Consider the following 27,684-nt stretch of genomic DNA (forward strand, 5'->3'; position numbering starts at 1 on the left):
CAAACCCCCTAGTGTAAATGTGCTGCACGGGTGCAAATAGTGACTGGTAACAGTACAGCTTACCTTTCTCTTTTGCAAGTCATTTCTTACATTAGTGCAGCCCATCTACACTCCGGGTTTCTACTATGTTTATATAATACCTCAGTACACTGGGTGTGGGTGTCTTTGATCTGTGACAGGTTCTCTAAGTGCTACCATATAATTATTTCGCTGCGCGTCTACCGTTCCTCATCTTGACATCTGTATTGATGATAACTTCACCTCTGTTGAGAGGTATAGAGCAGCACCCTCCCTATTTAACCCAGTCTCCCCTGCCTCATTCAAGCTTATGACTGAAAGGAAAATATTGTGCGTCCATATATGTAGATGCACATGTGTAAACAAAATTTCACAAGTGACCAAACTGCATCAAAAACAATGCAAGCTCTTAATATATAATTAAAACTGCCACTTGTCAGCTAATTGACAACAGTAAGTAAGAGAACTTAGATTAAAAATTCAATTCTAACGACCGTGAGGAAAAGCACTAGACTTTGGATGGCAGTGTTCAGTGTCAATCCCAATTATCTCAACCTCGGTTTCTAACAAAGCGTGTCTCCCCATTCAGTTGATTCCCAATTCTCTGAACAGGTTTGGTTGTTGCTCAAGCAGTTTGCATAATTGGGGAAGCTATTGTACATCTACATTCCTCCCCCTCCCCAGGCAAATAGTTTTAATTTGTATTAAGTTGCCAGGCAATGAATGGGAGCTTCATACTGTATTTTAATTTGAGTACCCAAAAGTTTGCTAAGAGCTTCACAGAACAAGTAAGGACACAGCCCATGCTAGATGCTGCTGCTGTAGCAGCAAGTTCGTGGACGTGATTAAAGGAATGTGGTTCTTGGCAAACAGGTTTGGGAAGGAGCTGCCTCTGCTGGGAAATGGAGTAAGATGGCAAGGATAAGACTCACCACAGTGGGTTATGGTATCTTTCATATTTCACTGCATGTACAGGTGTTCACTGCATGTACAGGTCTAACGAATCTAAGAATAAGATTTTGATGGGGGTGTGTCCTATACACATTAAATGTGTCAGTCTAAAGTGAAACACCTGTGTTTTAAAACCTGCAGGTGGGTGACTAATGAGGACAGTCTCGCTCCAGAGGACCCCTGTTTCTTCTGTGACGTTTGTTTTCGAATGCTCCATTATGATGCAGAAGGCAATAAACTGGGAGAGTTCCTTGCTTACCCTTACGTTGACCCAGGGACTTTCAACTAAGGCTTCAACGAGAACGAATTCAGTGAACTGGAACCGTGAATCTGCTGCAGTGGCGGTTGGGTGGTTCTGAACAGATGTTGTCTGAAATACTGCTGGGGTTTGGGATAGGCCATCATTCCTTTGTTCAGAAGGGGAGGTTCCTGCGCCCATCAAGTTTTTGAATCTTGTTGGTAATCCAGAAAGGGAGCATTTACTTTTACACAGTGGATTAGTGTGGAGGAAACCGCCTCAGCCACGCTTCGTTTTAACTATAAAAATGTAAAAAAGCGCTGCTTGCTTTTTTTTTTTTGAAGTGCCTGTCGTACATTAAGTGTGGAACTATAGACTTCTAGGCAGAGAGACTCACACTTATAAATCTGGGTGTCCAAAACTAGGGTCCTGAATAAAAGAAATCTGATCTTTAAAAGCTGAGCACCCCTGGCTTCCATTAACTTCAGAGGATACTCCATTTGACTTGTAGGCACCCTGGTTTGAAAATTCTGGCCATAGTCTCCTCTGAACAAGGGCAGATGACTTTCATTAACTCTGATGGCAGTAATCCAAACCAATCAAGAGGAGAGAATACATCCTAAGAAACCAGTCACAGAGTGCTAGTTTATTTCCAGGTCTCTTGCTTCAAGCAATGGCTGCTTGTTCATCTCAACACATTCTCCTTTCTTCTTTCTCTCTCTGAAGGAATAGGCATTTGTGAAGAGTAAAATATGTTGCATTTAGCAGTGCACAGTGCCCTACATTTCAAATGAATTTCATGTTTATTTCAATTCCTGTGCTCCTGAGTTTATCATTTATAGTTCGTAATGGGCATTATTGGTTGCAAGTGCATTTTTGCTATTTTAATATTACTTGACTTCTCTATATTGAAACTTAATAAAGTCCTATAATCTAATTAAAATGTGACCTGTCAGCCAACTTTATTTTGCTCATGCAGTATTACGTAAGTAAGAGTACCTCTGCTTGCCAAGATATATTTCAATCTTCCAGGGAGCCTAGATGTAGAGTTTGTTTTTGTTTTTTAGTAATCTGAAATTCTGGGAAGTTGAACAGAACAGACCTCTGCTGTTTGGTAAGAGTAATAGCATGAATTGCTCTTCTCTTGTAAATTTCAAAAGTCCATCAGCTTTCAAAAAAAAAAAAAAATCTGCTTTGCTCAGCATGGAATTGCCTTCTCCCTGTGTAAAAATGAAAAAGGTTTGTCAGAACGGATTCTGTATTATTCAGGTTTTTATATGCCTCAGTCCTGCCAACACTTGCACATATGCTTAACTTCACTATTGTGTGTAATCCCACTGACTTAAAAAATTAAGTATCTGTGTAAGTGTTGGCAGAGGATTGGGGTCACACTGTGTCCATCACTTTTGTATCTGAATGCCTTCCTGTGGCACGTTAAGCATTGTGACTAGGATCAGTCAGTGGTGCTTTCTCCCTTCCTCTACTGTGAGAAGAATTATGTGAGGTTTATTTTTATTTTACTCTTATATCTGCTGTGGTGTATGTCCTTTGAAAATAAGGTCAAAGAAGTGCACCTTCCACTTGGGATGGAAGGTGGGGAGATTTGTGGTAGGTCTCAGTGTCTAAGTGCAAGTGTGTGGTACATTTAGTGGTGATTGATCCACCAAACTCAAACCATCATTATCTTAGACTGAGTATTAATGGGGGAGAAGCCAGTTAGGTGAAAGCAAGACTATAGGAAACATTTCACCAGTATTCCAGCTCTGCAATTCATCCAATTTTTTTCCTTAAAAGGTCTTAATAGAGGCAGAGCTATTTCATGGCTGGTATCTAGAATGTGGATGGGTGTGAGTAAAAAACGCATTTGAAATATGCATGCTCTTGAGCCCTACCTAGTGTTCTGTCTCTTTTCACAGTAGGCTGGTTTGTGCTGCTATAAAGGTTTTTCTAAAAATTCCCTTTGGAATGCAACTCTTATTGCAACTTTCATGTTTCCTTCAAAGAGTAGCATTCCAAGAGTGATGCTTAGCCCCTCTTCTTTGGCTGCCTTCTATTAACATATGGGCTTTCCAGTCCTCTTTAGCACTGCAACTGTGATTAGATAGACAGCTGGTGTAATTTCTAAAGCTACTGTTTTGTTGTGTGACAGCTTATCTATCTGAATTCTAAGAGGCCAATCAGTACAAGTTTTCTTACTAAAAAGAATAGAAGAAAAATTCTGAGATGAGGAAACCAAAAATTTAAGTTTGATCTATAGTTTTAATAATAAAAACTCTTTTCTATCCTGTTTGCTCTAAATAACCTGGCTAATTTACCACTTCACCCTCTCACCTCTGCAAGGCAAAGTCTTAGACAAACTTATCTTAAAATGACTGTTTTATATAGGTTTAAAAAAAAACAAAACAAAAACAACTTGCTAGAGCCAGTCCTCTATTTATCTGATAATGCTCAGAGATACAAGTTACAGCTCTGGTTGTGAGAATTCGCTATATTTATGTATTTTCACAGGGGAGATAGAGGAGTGCTACTTATGTTGTATGTGTTGTACTCTGGCCCTATCACATGCCAAATGAAGTGACTTGAATGCTACATTGAGTAAAAAGATCACACGAAATTATAGTTTGAAAAATCCTTTAATTCCTTGAGTCCCAGGAGCTGTCACAGGACAGCTGTGTCTGGTTTTTGGTTTAGTGTTCTCTTCTGAATGAGCCCGCTGAGTCAAACCCAGTAACGGCCCCAGCTGTCCATTTATAATTAAATTTGTAAGATACCGGCCGGGTTTTTGTGTTTTGGCTACTTGTTTAATGATGTTAGCATTTAAATGATCACAACTTCAACGTCTGTTTCACACCCCATGAAGATAAATGAGAAAAGATCATACCTTTTTATATTTTCTGGCTTGCTCTGCTTTTCTTGATGAGTGACTGACATTCTGAGAGGGAATGAAGCTGACTTGTGGCTGTAGTGTAGACGTAGCCTTACAGCAGCACCGCTGTAGCTACACTGCTGTAGCACGGTGCTCTAGACGCTTGCTGCAGTGCTGAAAGGGGTTTTTCCATCACTGTGGTAAATCCACCCCTTTCTCCCCCCCCCCCCCCCCAAGAGGCGGGAGCTAGGTTGACAGAAGAATTTTTCCATCCACCTAGCTGCACCTGCAGTGGGGTTACTGTAGATGTACGAGTTGTGAAATTTTCGTAGCCCTGAATGAAGTAGCTAGGTCAACCTAAGTTGTACATGTAGACCAGGCCTTAGTACCTAGTCTATGTACCTAGTGTTTTTAACAAATACTTTGTTTCTTATGAATACCTATTATATGAAAAAATGTTACACGGTTGGCACTAATTGCACTAGGGGCAGGAAATGCAGAATTAACCTCAATTGTGTCCTCTTGGCACCTAAGCATTACAATAGGGCTTTTATTACTTGATAACGTAACATACGTCCAGTGATGCATATAAGCATCTAAAGCTTCCCATCAAAGTACAGACAAGTTCTTAAAGCCTATATTGTTATAGATGCAGGCTTGTGACTTTTTTGGATGGTTGTATTAACTGAAGCCCTGGGTCCTCAGAAAATAAACGCAAGAATTGAAAGCAGGGCTCTTGCACAACATTGAAAAGCACTACCGCCACGTGAGCATGCAAGAAATGCACGGGTCTCTGATCCAAAAGGCTTACGGACTAAAGAGAGTAGGTGAGCAAAGCCTGGAACTGGAAAAAGAGGCACAGACTTGCTCAAGGTCACACAGCAAGTCAGCTGAATAGCTGTGTAGAGAATTCAGCTCTCCTGAGTCCCCTTCCAATGCCCAATCCACTGGACTGCAGCGTTAATTTTTTTATATATATTTTTTAAAATTATTTTTTAAATCTCCACCTGATACCAGTAGCTGTTGCCATGACAGAGATGTAAAAACGAGGCATTGTCAGGGTGGCATGCATCTAGACACACAGCCTCACTCCTACTCAATGTCTAAAATTAGACCAAATTGGGCCTCTTCAAAACAATAGTCATCTGCTTTCAAGCATCAGTCACTGCCCCTGATATTACATGTAGCTGTGACTCCTGCATCGTGTGCATCTTAAATCACCTTCCACATATCTGTGCCTCGGTTTAGGTTTGTTAGAGTTTTAGAACATAAGCTATGAACAAGTATGAGCTCTGCACGTAGGTGACAAAGGGCAACTTCAGGGCTTGTGGTTGAGCAATGGCCGTCCTACCTAAAGCATTCAGAGTCTGGAGAGCCACTTACTCTAGGAGATCAGGAATAGAGAGCGTGCATGTACAAGAGAGCTCTTGCAACTAGTTCTGCCTGGGATCAACCAGGGCAGTGGCTCTCAACCTTTCCAGACTACTGTACCCCTTTCAGAAATCTGATGTCTTGCATATCCCCAAGTTTCACCCCACTTAAAAGTTACTTGCTGACAAAATCAGACATAAAAATAGTGTTGGCCACACTATTACTGAAAAACTGCTTACTGTCTCATTTTTACCGTATAATTATAAAATCAATTGGAATACAAATATTGTACTTACATTTCAGTGGACCTGGACACATTTTGGGGAAGAGACCCCTCGTGGTGACCTGCAAAAGACCTGCTCAGGCAGTCTGCCAGAGTATTTTGAACTCCCAGAAGGAGTTACATTTCAGTGTATAATATACAGAGCAGTATAAACAAGTCATTGTCTGGATGAAATTTTAGTTTGTACTGACTTTGCTAGTGCTTTTTATGTAGCCTGTTGTAAAACTAGGCAAATATCTAAATGAGTTGATGAACCCCCTGAAAGATCTGTGCCTACCCCCCACAGGTACACATACCCCTGGTTGAGAACCACTAGAAATTCATCAGGGATGCTTTTTTTAGCCTCTGAAGTTTTTTTAGAAAAAAAGAAAAAATCCACTAACAACATTCTTGTTGCTAGATCTCATGAATAAATCTCTAAATAGGTAAAACTTGTCTTACCTCTAACAAAGTAGTCAAATGGGAATACAAACTTGACCGTCTGCTGCCAAGCAGAATCCATTTGTATGTAATGGAAATTGCAGACCAGAGATTGTGACATTTGCTAATGGTAATGTTCCCAAGTGGGCTTAGTGGCCACTAGAATGCCTTGGAGCAGGATCAGAGAGGATTTCTTGTCCTCAGAGACATGACCCATGCTCATCTTTCTACTATAGACCAGCTATGACCATCTCGCACGGGCCTGTCCAACTGTCCCCTATGTTCCATGCTGCTGGTTTCTGAGGGAGAAGGAGGTGCACACTGAAAGAGCAGAAAGAATAAGATGAGAGCTGGGAGTGGATCCTTGCCAAGAGGCTGGTTGCTATGTTGGCAGAAGCCTGTGAGAAGCATGAGGCTTTTCATGTCTTAGAAGAGGGGTGAAGCCCTCTGCTTCTCAGTGGCCCAGGGAAGGGCAAATGGGTCTGGTGAAAAAATAGATTTAAGGCACCCACTTCTTGGCACATACAAACTTGCCGTCTCAGTCCTACTGTGCATCAGACTTCAGTTCCTGCAGGGAAATGCATGTGCTATGAAAATGGGGCACTGAGCCCAGGTATGGTACTGATACAGTGACAGAGACTGCTAAAAAGTATTTAGAATGATGTTCACCTTTTATCCATGTACTCCAGTTTTCTTTAAGGAAAAGAATATTTTGTGCTGATACATCATGTTTCACCCTGAGCTTCTCAAGCACTTCACAAGCGTGAATTAATTAAAACCTGCACATTGATGCAGGTAAGTTCTAAAGGAGCAAACTAATGACCAAAGCAGCTGACCTCATTGGCCAGGTAGCAAAACCTAGCTACAGAATCCAGTTATCTTAAATCTCAGTTCCTAGCTTTGAGTGTTGTGAGGAAGAGGAAGTGGTTAATCTGTTAAACACGAATAATAATTATTTCTAAACCAAGTATTTTCAACCTTGCCAAATCTTTGGGCATTTACCACCCCATAATATTTAGCACTTTGCCAGCACAATGGTGAGGTAGACCTTTGCTTCTCACTTTGAGGGAAAGCTGGAAACTTAGTACACCTTAGTTCCTCATACTACTGGTGTACAATCTTACAGTAAAAATTGACTTGAACAGAGAAACATTGCTTTCTAATCCTGCTCAGGCACTTGAGTTTACATCACAACAGCACCATTTTGCTTTACAAAACATCTAGTTATATTGCCCAATTGCATGAACCCTAGTAAACTTGTGGTTTGAAAAGTAAAGCTGTAACTAAACTTATTCTGTATTCAATTTCACAAGTATAATTTGTGAGAAATCAAGAGTTCTTCTCACCTCTGTTAGAAGAGTTTGGCATCCTGACAGTGCCTTGATTATCTAACCTCCATTTCATGAAAAGGATTTGGAAATAGTTTGTTCCTGGGAGAATAATAGAAGGTTGATGTCTTTCACCCAATTCCCCTGAGTTCCCGGAATGCATTTTCAAATCTCCCACAAGATGCTTCTGGAGGGAGTTGTTCTTGGGAAAAAATGGTTACTTATCTTTCCATAACTGTTGTTCTTTGAGATCTCTTGCAAATGTACATTCTATTGTACGTGTGTGCGCACACCTCATACACAGTTGGAGATTTTCCCCTCAGCAGTACCTGTCAGGGTAGTGTGATTGGTCTCAATAGAGGACCATGCTGCCTCCAACCCTTGTCTGTTCCTTTCTAAGGAAGACTTCTGGAAGGAGGGTAGGTTGTGGAATGGGAATGTGCAACACCTCTCGCAGAATGACAGTTATGGAAAGGGAGGTAACTGCTGCTGTTCTTTGAATGATTGCACATGTCCATTCCATTGTAAGTGACTCACAAGCACTTTGAACTGGAGGTGGGTTCAGCGTCTACTTATACAGTGATTGTAAAACCACCTGTCGAAATCTGGCATCATCTCTAGATTGATGAGAGATGGCATAGTGAGAGAAAAAGGTACGGACCGATGATCACATCGCCGTCTTACAAATCTCCAAGATGGACACATGAGCCGGAAAAGCTCAAAAGCTGCCCGCGACCTAGCTGAGTGAGCTACAACTTTACTTGGAGGAGCAATATCAGCCAATCAGTAGCATAAATGAATATAGCTGGAAATCCAAGCAGAGATCCTCTGAGTGGCTACTGGGTGGCCCTTTACTCTGTCTGAAACTGCAATGAAGAGCTGAAACAGAAACCTGAATGGCCTAGTCTGATCTAGGTAAAAAGCCAAAGCTCTTCCAACATTTAGAGTATGGAGTTTTTCTTCCCATGTACTCAAATGAGGCTTTGGAAAGAAAGTTGGTAAGTAAATTTCTCTATTAATATGAAAATCAGAATCCACTTTAGTCAGGAATTTTGGGTGAGGTCCAAGGAAAACCTTCTCTAAAGAAAATTTTATAGGGAGGCTCTGATACTAAAGCTCGTATCTCCCCTACTGTCCTGACTGAAATTATAACTACCAAGAGAGTCACCCTTATAGATAGGTGTAATAGAACAAGTTGCTAGCAGCTCACAGGAGGAACCCATCAACTTTACTAGAACTAAATTTAAACTCCACTGTGGAACTGGGCTGTGAACTGAGAGTATAATCAGTGCAAACCCTTTAGAAATAAGATTTGGAAAAACAGACTGGTTATCCATGGGAGGGTGGAATAGTTGCCTGGTGGACTTGGATGAAACTAAGAGAGAGCTCTTGTTGTTTCAGAAACAAACTATAGTCCAAGGTATGGTAAACTGGAGGTTGAACTGCGGTGACACCTTTGTGTAGACCCAACAGAGAATCTATTCCATTTTGCAAGGTAAGTAGACCTAGTTGAAGGCTTCCTGCTACTCAGCAGAACTTTCTGCACTCCCTTAGAGCAATCTCATTCTGAGTTGGCGCATCGACACTGTCTCAGGTGCAGGGCCTGAAGGCTGGGATGAAGGAGGTGGCGTAGTCCCGGGAGATCACATCTCTCAGGAGCAACAGTGGAGGTTTGACTAGTAGAGTCAAAAAACAATATTGACTGGGCCATGCTGCGGGTACTAGAATAAGGTGAGAGGAATTTTGCTTGACTTTGGACAAGATTTGGGGTAGGAGCAGAACTGGAGGGAAGGCATACAACAGGCCTTTTGACCAGGGTAGGAGGAAAGCACCTGTCAGTGAACCCAGGCTGTGATTTGCTCAAGAACAAAACATGACATTTTGTTTGCTCTTATTGCAAAGAGGTCTACTCAGGAAGTTCCCCACTGCTGGAAAATGGACCTGGACATATTTGGGGGAAGAGACCGCTCATGGTGACCTGAAAAAGACCTGCTCAAGTAGTCTGCCAGAGTGTTTTGAACTCCCAGAAGGAAGCAGCTTTCAGGACAGAACTGGCAACGCAAAATTTCCAAAGGATCGCCTCCTGGCATAACTTCATCAATTGAGCCCTCCTTGTTTGTCTACATAGAACAGGGCTGCTGTGTTGTCTGTGAACAACAAGAAATTCCACCCCAATATATTGAAGGAACATCAGGCAGGCTAACAGATGGCCTGAAGCTCCCTGATATTTATGTGGAGGCTTAGATTCTGTGGAGACCAAAGCCCCTGAGTCTGAAGAGGACCTAAGTGACCTCCCCAACCTAGATTCAATGCATCTGTGACTGCAGTGTGTCTCTGCTGTGGAGGGTCAAAGGGAACTCCCATGCATACATTCAAGGGTTTTATCCACTAGTGTGGGAGGACGAGACCAGAGCACGTTTTTGAACCACTATGTCCATATGATGATGGGTCAGTGAACAAACAGACAAACCAACTCTACAGTTCTCTGAGGTGCAGTCTGGCATGCTGCACCATGTAAGTGTATGCCTCATGTGACGTAGAAGTTTGAGGTAGAACCATAGTGACAAGGTGCACTATTAGGTCTAGAGCAGTGACCTGCCTTGTTTGTAATCTCTGCTCCCAGTAGGAAAGCCCTGACCTTTGTAGAGTCCGGGACAGCGCAATGAATTCTGTTCTTTGAACCGGAGTCAGGATAGATTTCTTTGTATTGAGTAGGAGACCCTTTGCATCAAAAATGGACTGAATAGTCAATACGCTGGAGAATAACTGAGACCTGGATTGGCCTCTTACTAGCTAGTTGTCTAGGTAATGGAATACGTGGACTCCCAACCTTTGCAGGAATGCTGCAATTACAGTCATGCATTTTGTAAATATGCAAGGGGCTGCCAACAGTCTGAAAGGCTGTACTTCAAATTGGGAGTAGGATCCATGAACCATGAAACTTTCTGATGAATTGCTATATGAAAATAAGTATCCTTTAAGTCAAGAGCCAAATACCAGTCCCCAGTAGCTAAGGAAGGGATAATAGATGCTGGAATAGAATTTTGTTTTCTTTAGAAACTTATTTAGCTGCTTTAAATCTAAAATAGGCCTGAAACCCCACCTTTGCCTTCAGGATTAGGAAGAAATGGGAGTAAAATCCCTTCTGTCTGAATGACACAGGGACTTGGTGTATGGCCCCCACGAGAAGGAGAGACTACATCTCATGAAAAGGCACACTTGTGAAAGTGGCCTGTGAAGAGGGGCTAGAAAGGCGGATGAAAAGGGGGAACAGAAATAAATTGAAGGGTGTATCCCTGTTCGACTGTGATTAACACCCACTGATCCATAGTGATGTAGGTCCAAACACTCAGGAAGTGGGATAGACAGTTGGTCAAAATTGGGCTGAATAAAAATAGTACTCTGGGAAGTGGTAAACTGCTCTCAACCAACAGGTCAAAATGATTGTTTAGAAGACCCAGTTTTCCTAGAACAACTGGCAGGTGCAGAAGAAGGGGGGAAATGGAGGGTGCCTCTTGTAACTTCTCTCTCTCTTTTTGCACAAGTCCTTGGTGTGTGGCAAGAAGGGATGAAACCGCTGGGACTGCTGTGGGTGAAACTTTTTTTTTTTTTTACCAGTGTATAAATCGCTAGAGATTTAAGGGTCACCCTCGAATTCTTAAGTCTATAAAGCCTCTCATCCGTTTTATCAGAAAAGAGCAAGAGGCCTTCAAATGGGAGGTCTTCAGTGATCTGTTGCATCTCATGAATGAGGCCAAGATGAATGCCGCATAGTGAGAGCAGAAGCTATAGCTTGAGCAACAGAGTCTGCCCCATCCAGGCTCGCTTGCAATGCTGTTTTGATAACTAATTTGCCCTCCTCCTCCATCGCAATGAACTTCTGCTTTATCTCATCTGGAAGTTTCTTTGAAATTTGAACAGGATATTATCCCAAAGGCTAAAATTGTAATGAGGCAGGAGAGCCTGCTGGTTCATGATCCTAAACTGTAAACTTTCAATGGAATTAAGCTTTCTGCTGATCTGGTCTTTTTCTTTCAGAGTTGAGGCCTGTCTCTCTTTTTTTGTTAGCACCAGCAACTGCCAGGGTGCCTGGAGGAACATGTGCAGAAGTGCTCAAATCCAGGTGAAGGGACATAGTATCTTCTCTCTACCCTTTTTAGCAGTGGGGAACAGGGAGGTCAAGGTCTGCCATAACATCTTGACAGGTTCCAGGATGGCCTCATTAATAGGAAGAGCTACCTTTAGAGGGTCCTGCACAGGCTAAAATGTCCATGAGCCTGTGTCCTTTCTTGCACATCTTCTGGTTGGATATCTAGAGCTACAGCCACCCTCCTTAGCCAGTCTTGATGAGTTCTGAAATTATGAGAAGGGGGCAACATAGACTCAGTCACTACTGCTTCAGAAGGAGACGAAGAAGAGAAGGCTGTGGGTTGTTGAGGCGGTCCCTCTCCAGTCCTCCACAGGAGAGTCCTCAGCCCGCTCCTTCCCCTGCATGGTACTGATGCCTGCACTAGGGAGGGAAAGCAGTAACCCTGCTGCAGATGCTCCTGGCACCTAGCAGATGTAGAAGGGCGGAATGGGAGCGGAGAGGCTCTAGAATGTGGAGGGAAGCCACAAGGGGTCTAGAAGGGCCACTGATGTGGTGGTAGGATCCAGATATACAGGCCATAGATCCTTAGAGAGCCGAGACATAGTGAACAGGTATCCCACTGGGGTTACTAGGTATGCTCAATACAAGACACATTTGGTCTGATAAGTCCTCAGACCACAGGGAAGCTGACCCCGTCAGTACCAGGAAGACCGGCTTTGAGACTGGAGGTGGGGGTACTGCCAAGATTATCACTGGCTTCCTTCTGGAGAGAACCCAACAGAGAGGTTCAGCAACTCTAGAAGTCACCAGTACCAAATGGTACTCTGGAGCTGGGACTGTAGGGGCATGCTCTAATCTCAGTACAGGTGAGATTCCTGAACACTGAGGGAAGCAGGCACCAGTAGGTTAAGCAACTTTGTGGCTGCCTCGAAAGACTTGGGTGTAGACAGCACCAGAAAGGGCTCTTGAGTCTCCCATAATAAAAGGTGCACTGGCCCTTCAGAAACTGGTCTGAACAGCTCCTTCCTGGGCTTCAGAGTCAGCAATCCCTCCTGATTTACAGACTGCCTCTTTGAGCTTACCTTCGCTCAGTGCCTTCACCGTAGATTTCAAAGGCACCTTTAGCCAATCTTTGGAAGACTTATGTAGCCTCTTCTTAGGTACCACCACTGAGGATCTGCCTCTTGACTCAGTTGGATCAGGGGAGCACTCCTAACAGATGTGAACATACACAGATTCCATAAGCAGGTACTTGAGTGTGGCAGCCCTGTCTTTTTTATTTTTGATTGGGGTTTGAACCTTGTACAGATGAGACACTGGTCACTCACATGCACCTCTCCCAGACACTTAAGGCAGCTGAGGTGTGGGTTGCTCACTGGCATTGATTTGTTACATGAGCGACAGGCCTTGAAGCCTGGAGGAGATGGCATTAGTCTGGTACCCAATTGGGAACTGGTAATGCCCCTCTAGAAAAATACTCTAAATTTATTCTTATATCTAACTACGTACGAATACAATAGACTGAAAACTAATACTCTAGGTACTATGTACACTGAAAGAGGGAAGACTAGCAAATGAAAGGATTGCAGCTCCAACAACAGTCACTGGCAGTAGGAAGGGGCAGTGTGGCCCTTTATACCTGTGTGCAGTGGTGCGAGGTACCAGAGGGCACTCACACTGCCCCCATGGGTACCATGGAGGGAAAAATCTGACAACTGTGCACAAGATATGCACACACCTACAGTGAAAGGGACATGTGCAGTTGCTTGAAGCTGAACTGTAGGATCAGTACCTAGAACACAGTGCAGTATAGAACAGGTATAGGGACACATTGCAAAATTCCGTGGGTAGACTGAAAAATATGTTTTCTTCAAAAAAAATTTTCCTGAGCAATACAACACACTTTCTGACCAGCTCTAAGCATGTGGATGGTGTACAAATCCCAGTGTAAAGCAACCATCTGCATGTATAAAGTGAGTAAGGTTTTTTTTTGTTTGCAGATTTAGCTGCACAGCCATGCCTCTGTCCCATCAACATTTGACTGTTTTAATGCACTCTACACAAGGCTACATTTTGAGATCACATAGAAACTGAATGTGGTGACAGTTTGCTAATAGCGCATCTGCACATAGAGTGATTCCAGAATAGCTGCTCCTGACGAACTCCATGTGTTGCTTCTCTTACTCCAGAGTAAGAGTGCCTTATTCTGAATTAGTTTAATCCACTTTGGAAAAAAACAAGTGGAAATAATAACTTAGGAGAACCATGACTGTCTTTCATGTCCATGAAAGACAGATTAGAATGCAGTACAAGATGACTGACGAGGGAAGGATTTATACCTTCCCAGACTCTAGCCCTGTCATTCAAGCAAAAGAAAATGTGAGAGAATCATAGGACTAGAAGGGATCTCAAGAGATTATCTAGTTCACTCTCCTACACTCACAGCAGGACTAAGTATTAGCTAGATCATCCCTGACAGGTGTTTGTCTAACCTGCTCTTAAAAATCTCCAGTGATGGAGATTCTTCAACCTCCTTAGGCAATTTATTCTGGTGCTTAACCACCCTGACAGGAAGTTTTTCCTAATGTCCAACCTAAACCGTCCTTGCTGCAATTTAAGTCCATTGCTTCTTGTTCTATCCTCAGAGAACAATTTTTTCCCCTCCTCCTTGTAACAACCTTTTGTGTACTTGAACTTAAACAACTTTTATAACTAAACTCTTACAGGTTTCTAATAAAGTACAGAATCCCAAATTTTCATATGTACACAATAGATTTTAGGCTGCAAAGAAGCCATTTGCAGCTCCCATGTTGGGGTTGATTGAAAGCTTCCTGCATGCTGTAGTTTAGTGTTACTCTACCCAGCTGCCTGTGACCCCAAAGAGCCAGAATTTAAGCCAGGGATTGCTGGAGCACAGTGATGGTCCAGACACTGCCACTATGCTCTCTATTCTGAGGGCCAGGTGGACAATGGCACAGGAGCTTGACCAACGGTCCACACTGGTATCTGCGTGGAGTCCCTGTCGATTGGTTTAGAAACAAGTGAACTCCTAACCATCTCCCTTAATGCATTTGGCCAACTGTACAGTGTATACATTTCATAGGAGGAAAATCTGTTTTAAATTCTCACCTTACCTTATTCTGGATCAATTTTGATGTGTAGACAGTTGAGGGTTATATTGGGAGCAGCAGTGGCTACTGTTGAATTTGGAGGTGGAATTCAAGGTGGTGTTTTTAATATCCTGTAAGGAAGACATTTTATTTTGCTACACCTAATACATAACTTTTAATAGAATTAAAATATAAAATTAAGTATACAAAGATCAATGATCAATTCTGCAAATTGAGGGATTGTTTAGTTTCTTAATCACTCAGTGCAAACAGTATGGATGCAAATTGTGTTTTCTATATATTTCTGGTTAAGGGACAAAAACTGCTCATGCACAGGAGCTAAATCTATGGATGCACTAAAATTCAGTGCTTAATAGCAAGTTACACTGAGTGGGTCCATGGTCCAATTATGCAGCTTAATCTGCAGGACTGGGGCCTTTGAGTGTAGGTTTCTCAAGGCAAGGCTATAACCTCTCTTGTAAAGGGTCATGCACAGCAATGGAACTATATCATTAATAAAAATGTGAAGCATAATAGACATGGTGTTATCCACCTGCACAACAGAAATGCTAAATTTAAACTCTAATACTTAAGGCTAAATATTAGTTCGACTATATAGTACCTATATCCAGGTTTAAATAGAAAGACCCATCTACACTATGAAAACAGTAGAGTCTAGGGACCCACTTACATTTATCATGAGACACAACTTAATTGTGTTGTATCAGGGTCAGGTAACTGGGCTAAAGATTCACAACCCTGCCTGTCCCCACTGCAAATTTTAACTGTCTCCTTGAGGGCTAGTCCTTTTATGGTACTAAGTATTTTCTAAAAGTTGAGATGGGGCATTCAGGAACCCTCTCTACTTTACTTGTTCTAAACTCCTGATTAGGAAAATAGTGGAGACCTTCCCTAGATATTATATATAGCTATCCCTGTTTTGGTTGAAGGGGATTAGGGGACCTAGGGAAAGACACTGCATATGTATTATTTTTGGTGCTTTATTACTTAGTCTTCATGAATACTGTTAGAGCATAAAAATTATAAGGAAAACTACTAATGTAAAAGTTAAATTTTTATGTGTAATAGATATGCGTGACAATACAGACATAGATATCTCCATCAATACACATACAGCTAACCACTTAAAATAAACATTGAGCTACCTAGGGACTCAATTTTAGTTCACGTTAATTCAGATAATGTATAGGGAGTTTTTTCCTTAAACATGTAGGAAAATAAACAAATCCTTGCATCTATAGTTTTGACACTGTGCAATTGAGAAATTTAAAAAATGGAGCCTAAGTTTATAGAACTGTATGTTAACTAATTTGTAACAATTAATATTAAGTGCTAATTTAGAAAAATGTCTCACTTACAAGATGCAATAAAACTGAGTGATTCTTAAACTTTCCATCTATGCCCTACAGCCAGCTAAGAAAAAAACTGCAGTGCTCTTGGTCTTCACATTAATACACCCTACACTGCTACTGTTATGAAGAATGACAAGAAGTTTGTTCCAAAAAGCTAAGTTTAGTATAAGCACTGAAAAATTCGCAAAAAGAAAAGGAGTACTTGTGGCACCTTAGAGACTAACCAATTTATTTGAGCATGAGCTTTCGTGAGCTACAGCTCACTTCATCAGATGTTTACCGTGGAAACTGCAGCAGACTTTATATACACACAGAAATCATGAAACAATACCTCCTCCCACCCCACTGTCCTGCTGGTAATAGCTTATCTAAAGTGATCAACAGGTGGGCCATTTCCAGCACAAATCCAGGTTTTCTCACCCTCCACGCCCCCACACAAATTCACTCTCCTGCTGGTGCTAGCCCATCCAAAGTGACAACTCTTTACATAATCAAGTCGGGCTATTTCCTGCATAGATCAAGGTTTTCTCACATCCCCCCCACCCCCATACACACACAAACTCACTCTCCTGCTGGTAATAGCTCATCTAAACTGACCATTCTCCAGGTTTAAATCCAAGTTAAACCAGAGCATCTGGGGGGGGGGGGGTAGGAAAAAACAAGAGGAAACAGGCTACCTTGCATAATGACTTAGCCACTCCCAGTCTCTATTTAAGCCTAAATTAATAGTATCCAATTTGCAAATGAATTCCAATTCAGCAGTTTCTCGCTGGAGTCTGGATTTGAAGTTTTTTTGTTTTAAGATAGCGACCTTCATGTCTGTGATTGCGTGACCAGAGAGATTGAAGTGTTCTCCGACTGGTTTATGAATGTTATAATTCTTGACATCTGATTTGTGTCCATTTATTCTTTTACGTAGAGACTGTCCAGTTTGACCAATGTACATGGCAGAGGGGCATTGCTGGCACATGATGGCATAGATCACATTGGTGGATGTGCAGGTGAACGAGCCTCTGATAGTGTGGCTGATGTTATTAGGCCCTGTGATGGTGTCCCCTGAATAGATATGTGGGCACAATTGGCAACGGGCTTTGTTGCAAGGATAAGTTCCTGGGTTAGTGGTTCTGTTGTGTGGTATGTGGTTGTTGGTGAGTATTTGCTTCAGGTTGCGGGGCTGTCTGTAGGCAAGGACTGGCCTGTCTCCCAAGACTTGTGAGAGTGTTGGGTCATCCTTTAGGATAGGTTGTAGATCCTTAATAATGCGTTGGAGGGGTTTTAGTTGGGGGCTGAAGGTGACGGCTAGTGGCGTTCTGTTATTTTCTTTGTTAGGCCTGTCCTGTAGTAGGTAACTTCTGGGAACTCTTCTGGCTCTATCAATCTGTTTCTTTACTTCTGCAGGTGGGTATTGTAGTTGTAAGAAAGCTTGACAGAGATCTTGTAGGTGTTTGTCTCTGTCTGAGGGGTTGGAGCAAATGCGGTTGTATCGCAGAGCTTGGCTGTAGACGATGGATCGTGTGGTGTGGTCAGGGTGAAAGCTGGAGGCATGCAGGTAGGAATAGCGGTCAGTAGGTTTACGGTATAGGGTGGTGTTTATGTGGCCATTGTTTATTAGCACTGTAGTGTCCAGGAAGTGGATCTCTTGTGTGGACTGGACCAGGCTGAGGTTGGTGGTGGGATGGAAATTGTTGAAATCATGGTGGAATTCCTCAAGGGCTTCTTTTCCATGGGTCCAGATGATGAAGATGTCATCAATATAGCGCAAGTAGAGTAGGGGCTTTAGGGGACGAGAGCTGAGGAAGCGTTGTTCTAAATCAGCCATAAAAATGTTGGCATACTGTGGGGCCATGCGGGTACCCATAGCAGTGCCGCTGATCTGAAGGTATACATTGTCCCCAAATGTGAAATAGTTATGGGTAAGGACAAAGTCACAAAGTTCAGCTACCAGGTTAGCCGTGACATTATCGGGGATAGTATTCTGTTGGTTAAGTTGTCTTCACAGGCACATGGTACTCTATATATTTTGTTAGGTAAGCAAGCAGTTGGCCAAGAGGATTTATTTTTGATAAGTGTAATGCAAGTTTTTTGCCACACCAATGAGAGAGTTTACCTAGACATTGTTATTGACCTGCACTACAGAGATGGCCAACTAGAACGTATATTAAATGATCTTAAACTTTTTCTTCACGGCACTGTGTTAGTATCATTTCTATAGTGTTGCATTTGAAGCCTGGCTGAAGGATCATGTTCAAGTTGTGGGTTGTTGTAGAAGGAACGCATGGTTCTAGCAATGTACAATGCACACAAGACAAGAAAAATAAACCATGCCCCATCAGGTTTAACTACTAGTTTTGCCCAAAGCCCACAGGTCATTCTAAGATGCTGAAATGATTTAGCAAACAAAATATTTTTAGTCAACAAAGTCCTGTGAAGAGATAACATAACAAGGAAGTAAGTTAGTTTACATAAGACTCCCATTCTAATGAACCTCAGGGGCTCAACTATGTAAGGCATTCTCCCCTCCCCAACCCCCCCCAATCAGTCACTCTTTTAGCCCTTCTCCTGAGCACCTGTGCAAGTAGAGGCAGAGACTGAGCAAGAGTTATAACCAGGCAGATTTACCACTTTCATTTCAGGATCTGATCAGCAGCTGATTTTTAGTTCTTTGCAGAATGCAAGAAAATAGTGCCTAAGGGGCCAAGACCTTATAAGAACCTTTTACTTGAGGGTACATATACATTAGAGCTGGAAAGTATAAATTCCATCTTGAGGAGACATACCCATGCTAGTGCTGATCAAGGTAGCACACTAAAAAGGGAAGTGTAGCTGTGGTGGTGTGAAGGGAGGGACTAGCTACCCCCCCAGTACAATCCAGTCTAAGACCATAAATACATACTTAGGGAGGAGAGGAGGGATAGCCGCTCCCTGCCATCATGGTTACATTTCTATTTTTAGCATGCTAGCTTGTTTAGAATTAGCATGGCTGTGTCTCATGCCTGAATTTACACATTCCAGCTTCAATGTAGACATACCAGGCCCTGATCCTTGCTTGGGGGGGAAAAAAAGAGAATGGTTAGTTTGAAATTAGATCATTTTGGTGCTTGATTTCTGCATAGAAATGCTCTAACTGCAGAGCATATCTGCCCTTTCTGGAAGACCCTCCTATTCTAAATAATTCTGAAGATGGGCTGTGCTATTTTAGATGAATATGAATGCTAAAACTCTTATCTGAGACACTTTCCTATTGCTCCTCTATTGATATGGTAAATAAAGTGGTGTGTAGTATTTAAATTGTATCTTTCCCCTCCAACAATGGAGGCATATGTAGTTGCTTTTTTCTTAGAGTGGAAGGTTTTGTGATGATGTAACAAAAGATGCTGTTGTAATAGATACAGATAATGAGGCAAGAGGGGTAAGGCCACTGTCTTAAATCTCAAATATGATTTTGCATTTGTGATTTCTTTTCCCTACATACAGACTAAGCTGTACTGAGACTAACAGTGTAGAATATCAATGCAACAGTATGATTTGATATTGTATTGCTCCTGCAATTGTTAGAAAATATTTTCATACAATATCCACAGTCAAATTAATTTAAGGGTTGGTAAAAGACGCATGAAGAGTCAGGGAACATGGAATTAATCTCATCAAATTCAGTGATGAGACCAGTGCATCTGGATACAGAAACTCAAAACACCAATGATAGCTGTAGCATCTGCCTAACTGGATCAGTATGTATGTATATGTACACAGTTATATAAATATCTTTGATTAGATTCACTCAAGTTTGAAATGTTAGTGTCAATAATGCAATCACTATGCTATTAAAAATGAATACTATAAGAAAACAATTCTGTACAACAAACTTCCTAAATGTTATTTGCCCCAGCATCTGTTTTTATTTTTGGGGGGGCTGGCCAAGTAAAAATTCCCTTCACCTGAACACCATAGTGGTTGGCAGGCAAGTTCTGCCCCTGCTGGTAAACTTTCACAGTTTTGCAAAGACTGTTTCACAACAGTAAACAATTTTAACTTTCCAATACTAGAAACAACCTTCTGATAAAGTACTAATGGAACAGAATATCAATACTTCCCTTTTCTCTTAGTGATTTTGATGATAGGGAACCACCTGCTGCCTTCACACCTACATTTGTCTATCTAGCAGCATTTGATATGGAAAAACATGACTGAATATTGGGTAAAAACACTGCAATATATGAAGTAATTGGACACTATATACAGAACAAATCCCTGACACCTAAACATTTTCAGCCTCCCACAGATGATATATAATTATCAATCTGATGGGACACTGGCAGGTGTAATGCTGAGCTTGGATTTCTAAATTCACCATCCTATCTGTCAAAGGAGTGCTACATTCATTTTCTTAAATTCAGTCTCACAAAGATACATTCAAGTTCTGCAGAACTTTGAAAATCTCAACTGTCTAGGTCTACCTCCTGAAATAAGTTTTAAAATAAGACACAGGGAAGGTATGTTAATCTTTGTATTTCATGAAAAAAGGAGAGAAAAGGGGATATTTTCAAGGACACAAAGGAGAGTTCAATAGGAGTTGGGTGCTTTGTCCCCTTTGTGGCTTTGAAAGTCTTCCTTATAGTGTTTCCTTGATATAAAGAAACTTAGGTCTTGTAGCCTAAACTAATTCCAAGACAAACTCTTGGATCAATCTTCTTTCTTGTTCCTTTAGATTTTCAAAATTAGACCTGGGGTTGGCAATGATACTTCTGAATCATATGAACAGGTGTTAATTTAAGCAACTCCCAACACAAAAAAAATATGCACAGTCACTTGCTTCTGTATCCATTTAAATTCTTTACTTTTTATAAATTGTTCAAGACTATCTTTACTGATCTATGTGCATCAATAGGTACAATAGAAATATCAGGTCATTTTTTTTCCTAGTATGACATCTATAATACCAAAAACATACCACGGAAGGTCACATAGCATTATATATTGGCACAATGAGGTTGCAAGAACAAAACTAAACTTTTGTTTAAAAAAATGAGTAATTGAGTATACTTATACATTAACATTTTAATTGCTATAAAAATGCTGTCAACTCCTACAAAACACAGTGAAAAGACAAATCTGACAAACATCAGAGTTTTGAAAACTATGCACAAACAGGTCAGTATTTTAGGAAGAGAATAGGTTTATACAAATGAAGCAGTCTAGCAGTTTTAAAAAGTTGTTTATACTTTTTCCTGCTATTAACTAGACATTAACATACAGCAGTCAGATAAAAATATACTACAGCTCTAACTCCTGTGACATACAAGCATTTTTTCAGTTTCCTAAATGGACTTTCTTTTCACATTTGAACTGTGTATAGCCTGTATAATACTGGACAAAACTACCAGCAAGAATGTTTAAATACTTTTAAAACCAAGGTTAAAGGGGACTTTTATTCCACAAAATTTTTAACATTAAAATACTATGCTTATAAAATTATTTAAAACTTTCAGCAGTCTGCATTTGAAATCCAAAACTTAAACAATCCTCTTATTTATACTTTAAAAAAAATTCCAGTGGTATCATTTATTTTCAGAGGAAGAGTCCTTTGATGTTTTTTCAAGCTCTCTTTCTTCATCAGATGTTCTAGAGAAATAATAAAGCAGAAAGAGGTTAATACTCCCCTCACGCCAAACGTGAAGTTCCCCATGCAATAAGTAAAGATTACTAGACCCAGAGTAGTTTTATAGACTAAAAGCCTCAATGTTATTCACCCTTCCCAGCTAGTCATGCTCATTTAGTAACTAATCCTCTTTGAACAATTTGCTAATAGACCTTGAGACTTCTCTCGTGTGAACACGTTAAAGTAATGTGATGCATCATAAATTACTAGTTGTAACTTAATATTGTTCCAGTGCACTAATTATTCAACATGTGTCCAGATTTTTTACAAGATATTTTAGTTAAATGGTAAGCATGCCTATTAAGTCAAACAGAAAGGAGGGGGAGGGGGGAAAAGGGTCCTTCTTAACCTGTCCCTATTGAACATATCTGGGAAAGATGTAACTCTCCACTGTTTTCTCAAGCTATTATAATATATCTTCAAAAGTTATGAAAATACAGATTTTTCTAGCTAGCAGATGGGTTAAAGATGCATCTGTGATTACTTTGTGCAGTAGTACAGAACTGTTTACATGAGCACTATTGTCCATTAGACTGCAGTGTAAATTTAGAAACAAGTTTATGGACTGTTTGCTCAGATAACCTTAGGGTGTTTTGTATAAAAGAATGAGGAAATAAAACATATGAATACAGTAAACCAGGTGAATAGAAACAGATTAGTAAAGGAGGTTAATGTAAATGTTAAGTGATATGGTGCATAACACAATTCATTCAGCTATATTATTGTGAAAAAACTGACAGTAAGAAAATTTCACTTCACAGCTGGAGACGCAGCCTATTTGGTTGACAAGATTGTATTGCATAAGTTTAAGGCTGGTTTTAAGACATCTAACCTGGGAATGTCAGTTTTATCATGGAAAAGAATCAAGTTTGTAGTCTAAGGGCTTCTCTACACGAGAAAGTTGTGCCAATTTAACAAAAGTTGTGAATTTAAGAACTGATTTAGTCTAATTCTAATCCTAAACTGATGCAAATGGATGTGTAGACTCTTATTTTGGTTTAAACCAGGCTTATTTCAGTTTAGCATAAATTGTTTGGGAACAGGCTTAAAGCAAAATCAAAATAAGTTGTTCCAGTTGCTCTTATTTCTTACAAGTATCCACACATGGGTTTGCACTGGTTTAACTAAATCAGCTAAAAATTAGAAATTGTTATCTTCTTAACTTGAATGTGTGTAGATAAGGCAAAGATCTCCCTCTGCTAACCACAGTTTACAAAGTTTCAGCCAACACTCCCAGGATAACCAGTTTAATTCCTCTTCTCTACTCCTTACTTTTTTTTCTTTCATCAATGGGAATGCAGGTGTGTGCTGAAATAGTCATTCCACTCTTACGGGACTCTTCCCATATATTACAGAGAGATACAGAAAACATGAGAACCATGTGAAACTCAAATGCCAAGAGCTAAGAATCTACATTCGAGAAAGTTAGCTTATTTTTACAAGCAGATACTTGCTTTCTCTCGTTTGAGTTTTAAAAAGGGACATTAGTGAAATATTAAAACTGCACCAACAAGTTTAAGTGCAAATGCCAAATAGCAAGGATAAGAAACTGTTACTTACCTAAAGGTAACTGTGGTTCTTCCACATGTGTTGGACATATATATTCCATTGTTGGTACACAGGTGCCCAATGAACTCAAGTTCAGATTCTTCTGGCCAGCAGTGTCCATTGGAGGGTGGGGCCTCCAAAGTATCCTTATTTCTTCAAAGGCATAAAGGGCAGGGCCAACCACCCCTTAGTTCCTTCACCAATACCAAAGCCAGGTGTTAGACTCCGAAGTAGCAGGGAAGGGAGGCCAGTCATGGAATATATATGGAAAATACATCTCAAAGAACCACAGTTACTGCAAGGTTAGTAACAGTTTTTTCTTCTTCTTCGAGTGTTTGTGCATACGTATTCTACTGTTGGTGGCACTTAAACAGTGACCTAGCTTACAGGAGGAGGGTGCTAGGAGTCTACCTTAATAGTTGTAGGACAGACCTATCAAAATTAGCTTCAGATATTGATGCTTCCACTATGGTGAAACGCTGGGGCAAACATGTCCACTCAACCCCAAGTAGGTGCCCTACATATCTCCAGCATGGAACATTTCTCAAAAAAGCAAAATAGAATGAGCTGGGTCTACACTGGTCAATTCATAGCATATCTTAAGAAAAGGAGAAATTCAATCTCTGTTGAAATTGCCTGGTCTTTCACCCTGTCTCTATAGGCTGTGAACAGTCTCAGTACACTGTAATTGACTTGGTTATATCTATAAAGAAAGAGCACCCGTAGAACATTTAGGGTGTGAAGCTTAGTCTTGCCTTTGTCTGAAAGTAGTTTTAGGAAAAAGCACATATGGGTGTATAACCCAATTTAAAAGAAATGCAGAGATTACTTTCAGTAAAATCTTAAGACACCATGTCTTAAATGAGAAGACCTACATGGAGGCCCTGCCACTAGCACTTGCATTTCTCCTATCTTTCTGGTCGATGTCATTACCACTAGCAAGGCTGTTCTGATGGAACGATGAAATAGGAACATGCAGTTAAATAGCTAGAAAGGTGGGCCATTAACCCTGTCAATACAAATATTTAAATCCCAAGAAGATGGAGGTTCTTTAATTGGGAGATATACTTTTACAAGGCCTTTTAGGAATCCGGCCACCATAAGTGTGAAGGTATGTAGTACCCCTAAATTTGAGGTAGTGGGAATTGCCCACTTGATGTCTCAGATACCTTCTATGGCAAAGGTGAATTGCTATATGGAAAATATGGTCTTGGAAGTAGAGAGCTGTGTGTCAGTCATGTGGATCTAAGGTTGGGACTAATGATACTGGAGTCACCATCTGAACTTCAGCTTGCAAATGAAAGTGTTCAGCTGTCTCAAGTCCAGAACAGGATTACACCACCCGCCTTCTTTTTTGGAAACAGAAAATAAGTAAAACCCCTTTCCCCTATGATCTTGAGGAACTACTCTACTGCTCTGAGATTCAGAAGTGATTCCATCTCCTGAAGTAGCATACTTTCAGGAGAGGGGATGGAGATCTGGAACTGAATGCATTAGACCATCTCCACAATTTCCAGGATGTCATGATCCGTAATGGTGGTGCTCCAGATCCTCCCCAAAATTTAAAAACATGATTCCCAAATGGAGAGGATACAATAGGAGGATCCTACAGAATTTTTACGTTGCTCCCATCAAGAAATCATATCTGCTTCCTTGAGGACAATGAGGGCTGATAAGCAACAGGGTGGTGAATAAAGTTGACTTCTGTCTAGGGAATTTTTGGCACTTCTTAAGTAGATCAGGTTGCCTGTATTCGGTGTAAAAATATTGACTTTGCTGTGCTTGAGGCTTGAGATACTTACCCTTGGTCTACTTTCCTGCACCAAAGAATCTCAACATAGCATGGGAGTTCTTCAGAGAGTGTAAGGCCTCAGTTGTTTTAGCACTGAAAAGCTCACATCTCTCAAGAAGATCCGCAGTTGTAATTTGTTCTTTAGAAATCCCTGGTGACTGGAGTCATGACGACTTCCTCATATCAACTGAGAATTTCTAGATCTATGGCTGTATCTGCAGCATCAAGGGCTGCTTGGAAGAATTTATGCACCTTTGCCTATCAGCAACAAACTCCTCCAAATTGTGTTGAGGAAGTTTGTCTGCAAAAGCAGATATGCAGTCCCAATTAAAATAATCATATTTCACCAGCATGACCTGGTAAATTGGAAATTCTAATTTGGAGATGATGTAGAATAGTTTTTACATCCAAGTAAATCTTTTTTTTTTTTGAGGGGGGGAAAGAGTTCTTGTCTTTTGATTGGCTCTGTCCTGATCTCTCATACACCGTAGTAAATCACTTAAGACCTGGGTGTGGAACAAATATAAAAAGAAGTCTCGAAACCCTCTGAAGGCACTTGGTAGTGACATTCTGCTCTCTTTGATGTTGCAGGCATCTGCCAGAGCAACTTAGCCAGCTCTAAAACGGTTTAATTGAGGAGCATTTCAAGAATTACTAGTACCGAGAGTCACAGGATGTCCAGGAACTTGTGTGGTTTTTTTTACTGGACCACCTCAGCTGAAATTGTCAGAGTGTCAGCCATTCTGTGTAACAAGTGTGGAATATGTTGTAACCATCTGGGGTTGAGGTAAAGGAACCACCTCATCCAGGGATGACAAATGAGCTGGAACAGGATGGTCCTCTGCTTGTGACTACTAATCAGAGCTGTAACTAGTCTGTTCAGCAGGCTGTAAGGCTCTCAAGTGAGGTGAAGGGGGATCTAGCCCTAGATTCGGATGCAGACACTGGCGTTCTAGCATGATAGATTCCCCAGAGAGTCCAATAAGGCCAACGAGGAGGATACTAGGGAGTACTATCTCTTCTACAGCTTCTAGGTTTACGGTAATAAGACAGCTCTTGACGCTCTCTTTATCAAGTGTATACTGGCCTGAATACCTATACCCCATGGAATTAGCCAATGAAACTTCCCTTCGATCCTGAGGAGAAGCAACTGTACCAGCTAGGCTACAGGCAGCACCCCCAGACTCTGCTCTGGTCAGTATTGCTGACACACTCAATAGTGGTGTAGGAGCAGCAGTCAGAACCAGAGAGACACCTTCATGACTGCTAATAGTGGGGAGCCCAGTACTGAAGAAACATGTACAGGCCTTTGGTACCAAATACACTGGTACAAGGCAGACAACTACATGTCAGAACCAAGGTAGACGGTACTGTAGACATCAGTACTAGAGGCTTCATCCTAAGAGGTCAGTACTAGGTATTTTATGCAGTACCGAGGAAGCTGGTCAAAGGCACAGTGACCAGTGCCTGACTGGGTGCCAGAGACACCTTTTTTAGGCCTCATGCTACCCTTTTTGTCTGAGGCTTGAGAGGGGGATCTGGTGAAGGATCCCTAAATCTCCTCTTTCTGTGAAGTTGGCGCTCCTTCTTCCCCCTGGCCTTGGAGATTTTGCCAAGCATCTTTAGAAACACGAACTTCAGCTCCACGCATAGAGGAGCCATCAGGAGAATTTTTAGATGACAAGTGCTCAAAAGTTTCTGACTCAGGCATCCCAGACTCTGATGAGGGATTCCTTAACTTCACTCAAAGGAACAATTTCAAACAAGACTATCTCCCCAGTTCTCTGGGTTCTTTTAGAAAAACATTTACAGATGACATTCTGTAAAGTGCCCCTTATCCAGACTCAACAAGCATCTGGTATGCCACAACTGAGAGGCATTACAACCCCACACAAAAAGCAATTTTTAAAGCCTGGAGATTTGCATTCAGTCATAATGACCAATTCCCAGTATTAGTGCTAACTCTTAGGCAAAAAAACAAACAAGTGAGTCTTCTTCTGAAGAAAGAAAAACTATCAAACAAAACCTCTAGCACTAGTCCTAAAGCCAAACTAATGACCAAGCACCTTACTCTCTACAACTATTTACATAAGAAGAAGCTGCATAGGAAGCAAAGGTTTCCTGCCTCTACAAATTTAAACTTATAGCCGCAGGCAATGAAATGGAAATGAGGAGCACAAGACACTCAGGTCACAGACACGGCCCCCCCAACATGAGTCACTAAAAGAATATGAACTCAAGTGCACTGGGCACATTCACCACTAGCAGAACATAGTATATGGACAAGCACCCGAAGGAGGAGGTTTCAGCAAACAAGTGATTTAAAGTTTCTTTCATCTTTTAAAACCCCATAATATAGCCAGTCTACTCCCCGCACACAAGGTACTGCTGTCCCAGCACACAACATACTGCTGCCATCCTTGTCTATATGGCACCACATTGACAGACAATGTTGTGGAGGAGGTTTGGAGTGATATGTATTAATTGTTTTCCACCTAAGTGATTTTACAAAGCTTTCCTTTTAAATATTTAGACCATTAAGGAACACAAACAAGCAGAAAACAGCTTGATCAGAACACAACACCTGAACCTCTCAAAACATTTAATAAATCTGCCCCCCTTCACCACAGTATTTTGAGA

The 27,684-nt window shown here is 41.2% G+C and overlaps 2 protein-coding genes across 9 annotated transcripts in view; one reads left to right on the forward strand and one right to left on the reverse strand.

Moving 5' to 3' along the window:
* SNAPC3 (small nuclear RNA activating complex polypeptide 3) overlaps positions 1–16,688 on the forward strand; it is a 41,127-nt gene extending 24,439 nt beyond the window's left edge. Inside the window, exon 9 of the mRNA XM_073345461.1 lies at positions 1,111–16,688. Coding sequence (XP_073201562.1) covers positions 1,111–1,258 — 148 coding nt within the window. The 3' untranslated portion in view covers positions 1,259–16,688. The remainder of the gene's footprint in view (positions 1–1,110) is intronic.
* A 4,046-nt stretch (positions 16,689–20,734) lies between these two features.
* The window catches only part of PSIP1 (PC4 and SRSF1 interacting protein 1), a 65,558-nt gene continuing 58,608 nt past the window's right edge, over positions 20,735–27,684 (reverse strand). For 3 of the 8 annotated variants that reach the window (XM_073345451.1, XM_073345452.1, XM_073345453.1), the window contains one exon: positions 20,743–21,667. In XM_073345451.1, coding sequence (XP_073201552.1) covers positions 21,604–21,667 — 64 coding nt within the window. In that variant the 3' untranslated portion in view covers positions 20,743–21,603. Of the gene's footprint in view, positions 21,668–22,946; positions 23,043–27,684 lie in introns of those variants that run through there. The other 5 variants (XM_073345457.1, XM_073345456.1, XM_073345460.1 and 2 more) reach the window with 4 other exon arrangements.

The sequence above is a fragment of the Lepidochelys kempii genome, chromosome 5 (genome assembly GCF_965140265.1).
Source record: "Lepidochelys kempii isolate rLepKem1 chromosome 5, rLepKem1.hap2, whole genome shotgun sequence".
Taxonomy (NCBI): Eukaryota; Metazoa; Chordata; order Testudines; family Cheloniidae; genus Lepidochelys; species Lepidochelys kempii.